The sequence below is a fragment of the Diaphorina citri genome, unplaced genomic scaffold (genome assembly GCF_000475195.1).
Source record: "Diaphorina citri unplaced genomic scaffold, Diaci psyllid genome assembly version 1.1 scaffold4040, whole genome shotgun sequence".
NCBI classification, from domain to species: Eukaryota; Metazoa; Arthropoda; class Insecta; order Hemiptera; family Psyllidae; genus Diaphorina; species Diaphorina citri.
Genome location: NW_007381439.1, coordinates 1 through 6,451, shown reverse-complemented (window position 1 = coordinate 6,451; position 6,451 = coordinate 1). Strand labels below are relative to the sequence as shown.

General features: G+C 38.6%; 1 protein-coding gene across 1 annotated transcript; it reads right to left on the bottom strand.

The window, feature by feature from the left end:
• Nucleotides 1-1,597: 1,597 nt before the first annotated feature.
• On the bottom strand, nt 1,598-6,008 carry LOC103520759 (transmembrane protein 131; the record flags this gene model as incomplete). Its single annotated transcript, XM_026831751.1, has 8 exons — nt 1,598-1,714; nt 2,356-2,536; nt 3,156-3,442; nt 4,342-4,455; nt 4,770-4,893; nt 5,115-5,174; nt 5,430-5,458; nt 5,926-6,008. Coding segments are annotated over 8 exons (995 nt in total), but the record flags the coding sequence as incomplete, so codon positions are not given.
• Nucleotides 6,009-6,451: the final 443 nt, after the last annotated feature.

Below are 6,451 nucleotides of genomic sequence, written 5' to 3'. Positions count from 1 at the left end.
TGTCTTCGGCGCATCCACCACGGGCTGGAAAGTTTGAGATCTGAGGAAAAACGAGGAGAAAAACGTGAATTGGATCTTTTTCAGAGATGTTATTAATATAGGTATAGGTATAGCGTCACTGCTTTTGATTTGGTATCCAATTTTTTTACAAAGAATTTCTTATCCTGAAGCTATCTAAACTTCTAAGATAAGGATTTTAACAATGTTGGTTACAATATAATCCGAATGTGGTAGTATTTACAACCGCCAAGTTACAGTCAATAACTCTGCTGAACAATTAATTTATTACACCCGTAAAAATTTTTTAAAAAAAATACAAAGATTTAGATTAGTAAAAAAAAAATCCAGCGCGAAAGACCTCATTCTATTATATTGGCGACCTTAGTGTTCGCAAGCGCGCTTACTCGCTTAATCCGAAAAAAAGCGCTAGTCTAGCTGTTAGCTGGAGAGAGGTAGAGCGCTGTGTGTCTTGTAAAGTGTTAGGTTCGCGCGTTTGATTAACTGCCCAGGGGCCAAGGACTCACCAACAATAAGGCTCGTTCTCCGGAACGGCCTACCTCTCTATCCAGTCCTCATCTCTTCGATTTCGGGGAAGATAAGACCTTAGCAGTTACATTCTTCAATCAAAAATTTTTATTTTTTTTTTATTAACAAAAAAAAAAAAAAAAAAAAAACAAGATCTCCTTTGACACTCTTCTCCTTACTTCACTGCAGGGATTCCAGGATACACAAAGTAGGTATTTTCTATCTTTCCTCCCACGTTACCTCTCAAAGTACTGGGCAGCATCGGATGTAGCGTCATCACTGGTAATGACCAACGGGAATCGAAACCCTATTCGACACAGCGCATAAAACCCCGCGTGGCCGAGAATCGGGTCTTCTGCGCCCCCTCTGTGGGTTTTGAACTTGGTGAACGCCTTTCATCATAGCCGAGGGCCCCCTCCAGGACTTTAGCGGTGAACGGGGATCATGAGGCGCGGCCCTGGCCCTGAGTACGCACGAGAAATGGTGGCCGCAACACTTGCGCAGTCGTGTGCATGCGCCCCTGAAACTACACTGTTTCATAGTGGTTTTCCCCCGTTTTTTTTTTTTTTTTTAAATTATTATTATTTTTTTCGAATGTCCTGTAGGCGATGTAATTTATGGCGATGTAAATGAGAATGTTCCCACTACACACGACACGATTATTATTATTATTTATTTATTTTTACGAACGACAATTCTGAACTTTTGTGCAAAATTTGAGCCGACTCGGTTCGAAAACGAATGTCCTCCCTGAATACCTAGCGCAAATTAGCTACCAGAAAGCGAGCCGAATAGGGATTGTTGGAATGTTTCGACCTTGTGAGGCTTGTGCACTTTTTACATAAACCAGTGGTCAGGACAATCCCAGAATACATCAGACGTTCTGTTGGTCCAAAAGTTTCAACACCGAAGGATGGATTTAAAAAGGGCCAGAAAAAGTAATTGACCCTTGAGTACTTTGTTTTGGATAGTTTTGACGTTCTGTTCATGTGAGAAGTCTTGAACACGGATAAGTCAATACCTAAGTAAGTTTTGAATAGTGTAGTTACTAAAATGGTGCTGGTAGTGGTATTTACTTACAGTTGTAGGTAAGAGTAGCCACATGGAAAGGTTCAGCTGTGTCTGGAGGCACCTTGATGGGGTCAAAGTCCACTGTCAGGACCTCTGTGGTTGGCACTGGTACAATACCCTGCAAAAATAGAATGTACCTTTTTTATCCTGTTCGAATGAGACTATAAAGTCCCTTTACCCCAGCAGTGTATTTTACGGGTTTAACAACATAATAGAATACATAATGTTTAAAACAAAAGACCTTGTTTAATTAGAAAAAATAGAAAGTAAAAATAGTAGAATAGAATAACATGGAAAAGCATAGAGATTTTCTCAATACCCTGCAATAATAGAATAGAATACAAGTCAATACCCCACAGTAATAGAATATTGTACCCTGGCTTGTACACCCCATGAAGAAAGAAGAAATTAGATTTATAAAAGGGAAAAGGGTCGAGAGAATTGAAGTACCTAAGGATAAAGAGTCAAGAGAATGGAAGTGAGGATAAAGAGGCGAGAGAGGACGAGAAAAAGGTGGAAAGATTGTGTGAACCGAGACTTGAGGGAGAAGAATTTGTTAGGCCATAAGGTACACAATAGGGCTGCCTGAAAGAGACGTTTGCTCCAATAGGAGTTAAAAGTCCCTTTATCCTGGCACAGTAGTCTAAACAAGAGCTTCTAAATTTGATTGGGGTATAACTAATACATAGGATAAAATAGTAATAGACTTTGTTTGATTACCTATCAAGAGAGGGAAAACGGGATAGTTTCTGGACTCACCAGGATTTTGATGGCTTTCTTGTTGGAGTTTTTCAAGTACAGCTTCACTTTGGTGTTGGGATCTAGAGATCCCCCCACTCCCAGATCTATAATGTCCTCCTCGGGATAAAGTCCTGGTTGGGGACTAACTTCTATACCGATCGGTACCACTAGAACCTCATCGCTGTTGTTCACCTTCAACCTGGAATAAACGGAGATGCAACACATGTAGAACACATGAAATAAAGTTATAATAAAAGTTTTAAACTTTTAAATGCAACACTTGTAAAACTCACTTGAAATAAAGTAATAATAAAAGTTTTAGGTGGTAAACTTCCAAATTTTCAAATAGATTATTCCATTTTATCAAGTGAATGAAAAATCAGAAGATTTAACACATACAAACAGACATCTCAAGTTAAATAAAACTATGTAAGCCAGCCTAGTCAGCTAGCTTGGTTGGTAGCGCGTCTGCCTTGTAAATGCTAGGCCGCGGGTTCGATTTCCCCCCAGGGCGGATTTTAACCAGAACGGATATTGTTCGTTCTCGGAACGGCTGGCTTTCTTCTATCCTGTCTTCTCTCTTTGATTTCGGGACGATAAGACCCTAGCAGTTAGAGTTCTCTCTATCAAACCTCTAGGAAAGAAGAAAAGAAACATTTCACTTTAACCTAACAATAGGTACACAAACACATCACTTTTAATATGTACCTACCTAACAACAATGAATTTGTTTAATTTAGACATCCTTTGTAAATACATACTATTTCACTTAAGTTATTTTTAGCAATGGATACTTACAACACATCACATTGTCTCACCTAATATAAGACGTATGGTTCTTCGTTTCGACCGCGTTGTAGCGCACCCGCAGTATCGGCTTGCTCGAGAACGGTGCTATCTCCCATGAGGAGCGGGGTGCAGGCAGATCCCCGCCCCCGGGCAGCTCTAAACTCATCTCCCCATCACTCTTGTAGACCTCGACCAGCTGCAGAGGCGACGAGTAAGGGTTGTGAATGGAAATGGTGGGGGAGAAGGAAGCGTTCAGAGGGAGCCGGGACAGAACGGGTCGTACCCGGTACGGGTTCTCTACGATCATACCTCGCACCTGTGGAGGGGAAAGTTGACGGGTTAGGAGAAAACCGGAGTGGAGTATAGTGCATAGAGTAGTGAACAAATCAAATCTTCTTCTCCTTCTTCTTCTTCTTCTTCTTCTTCTTCTTCTTCTTCGCCTTTTCCCATGTACAGACAGGGTCGGCGTTTTTCGTCAGCCTCTTAATCAGCCCTAACTAAGGTGATTGCTTTGGACTGACATTTGGTTTTGGCTACAAATTTTATGAGCAGATGTCCTTCGCACTCTCAACCTTTGCTATTTCTTTAGCAAGGAAATTCAGGCTGGTATACTCCCTATTTAAAGTCCCCCAGCCAAACTAAGTGAAAAAAAGTGAAAAAATCAAATGAAAGTCTAAAGATGAAACCGGCCTCGGTGACGTAGTGGTCAAGACGCTCGCCTAGTAAACAGGAAAGCGCGGGTTCGATCCCAGGCGAGGCATGGAATTTTGACATTTATTTGAGAAATAGACCACATAATATTGAAGCTCCAAGGGTTAGGTGGTAGAGAAAGCCTCAGGCATTAAGTGACCTCACCTAGTGGTTTCCTTCCACTCAAACGTCTATTATTATCATCAACTTACTTTGAATTTGAAGATCCCCTCTGAGGTGTGAATGTAGAGGTTGGTCTCTATCTCCCCTTCTTCCCGGCCTAACAATACCACATTGAATGTAGTGTTCTCAGACGGAGGAATAATCTGTGAAGAGAAAGGAGAAAGAACAAGTATAAATATTATTATAGATAGGTACCTATTAAATTCTCAGGCATTAAGTGACCTCATCTAGTGGTTTCCTTCCACTCAAACGTCTATTATTATCAGAGAAAGCCTCAGGCATTAGGTGACCTCACCTAGTGGTTTCCTTCCACTCAAACGTCTATTATTATCATCAACTTACTTTGAATTTGAAGATCCCCTCTGAGGTGTGAATGTAGAGGTTGGTCTCTATCTCCCCTTCTTCCCGGCCTAACAATACCACATTGAATGTAGTGTTCTCGGACGGAGGAATAATCTGTGAAGAGAAAGGAGAAAGAACAAGTATAAATATTATTATAGATACCTATTAAATTTATTCTTACTTTTTCAGATTTTCTAAATAAATATGTACGCAGGCAAATTATTTATTTATTTTATTCATTTATTTATTTATGTAATATCAGAAAAAATGCAACAAACAATAACAATAAAATTAATTTAATTATTTTGGCAATCTCTATTATCTCCAACCATCTGCCTCCTCCTCTCTCTATCTGACTTTTTTTCCTCTGTTTAGGGGGTTTTCCCACTGTTTACAGGTTTTTTCTCTGTTTAGTTATTACTGCTAACCTTATCCTCAAAGAAGGAGCTGCAAAAATCCAAAGTGCTCCCTGATATCGACTGAAGATGAAGTGTTCTGTTCTGATGAACATTCACAATTGTAACCTTCATCTGATATGGGATGCCCAAGTACCTGCAAAAGTCAAAACAAAGACCAATGTATTATTATTATTTTCCATAATTAAAGTTAGTATCCAATTTACCTATGAGCAATTGAGCATGGATGACCAACTGGGCCCCAGTGATCATAGGCTGTAGGCTGTTAAACACTTTGGGCTACAGACACTGATTTAAAACCCCACAAAAAAGAGAGGAAAAAAAAAAACTTATGAAAGCAGTTTGTTAGTTAGTTACCTTTCATTGAAGTCCAGGTACTTGGGTTCGAACCTCACATAAAGGTAGGATTCATCCAGCCTGTAATGGGGAAAAAAAATGAAAATTTATTAGAATTAAAAATATTACAGATTGCTGTAACACAGTTATTTTCAAAACACAAATTATTTTTTAAATAATTTACACTAAGCAACAAGGCCATGTGTGTCCCATGAAATTGTATGTCTTTTGAGTGTGTTTGTGTCATAGTTCTTGGGCTAAATCAGATTATTTATCAGGGGGATAGGTATGCAATTTTTAAACCCATCACCAATCAGTCATAAATTTGGCACTTACATAAGCACCTGCTTCTTCATTGGCTCTGCCTGAAATCAAAGAAACACAAGATATGGTTAGATGGGACCTACTTCAGAAATAAAATAATAACAGTAAAGAAAAAATACTTTTTTAAAAAAAATATATTAATTGGTAAGTTTTTGTTTTGGTTATTGTTTTATTTTCTTTAATTGATAGTAATAAGTAAATACAAATACAAAAGGATCCTTCCTAAGACACAATGCTTCTAAGAAGAAATACATAAACAAGTGGCAGATTATTTTCAACTACCTAACCTACTTACTTACTGATTTTTTTTTTTTCTTCTTTCTCTCATTTTTTTAAACTACCTAGGTACATAAGATTCCTACACCTACAACTAGATTTGTTAAAATTTTACAGCCAATATTAGAGGGCCCGTATGATCCTCTGTATGGCTCAGAGACTGAGAATAATCTCTGGACATGCTTAGAGGTCAACAAATATGAACCTGTATATTAGAGCATCAATATCTTACTTTGTTTCCACAAACTTCATGCAGAGACACAGGAATATTGCTCAGCAGATAAACAAGATCTTCTTTTTCAATGTATGAGCCAGCTGAAATGAAAAGAAACAAAAAAAGGTTATCGTCAATTCACCACTTACTGAAACAACAGACTGCAAGTAGTACCTACTTCAGTATTTCCTTTTTGGATTGTGGTAGGTACCTAAACCTTCAGATATGAACACTTGCAAGATAGGTACCTATGTGTAGCATGCAAATATCTTTGTGATGAACAACCTTTTTTATAGATGAAACTTTGGATCATCTTGAGCCGTAGAAGTTAGAAGAATAGGTACCTCCAAGTCCCATAATATTGTGCTTCAGTCTGTACCAAGGTGACTCTGTGTGAATAAAGAATGCAGGGCTTTCATATCAAGAATCCATGGTGTTTAAGAGAAATTGATCAATGACATAGATACCCCCCATCATGGTCCATAGCTTTTGCACAGAGCAACAGAGTTGTAAGCAAATCCCACTCACTTTACTGAGTCCTTAG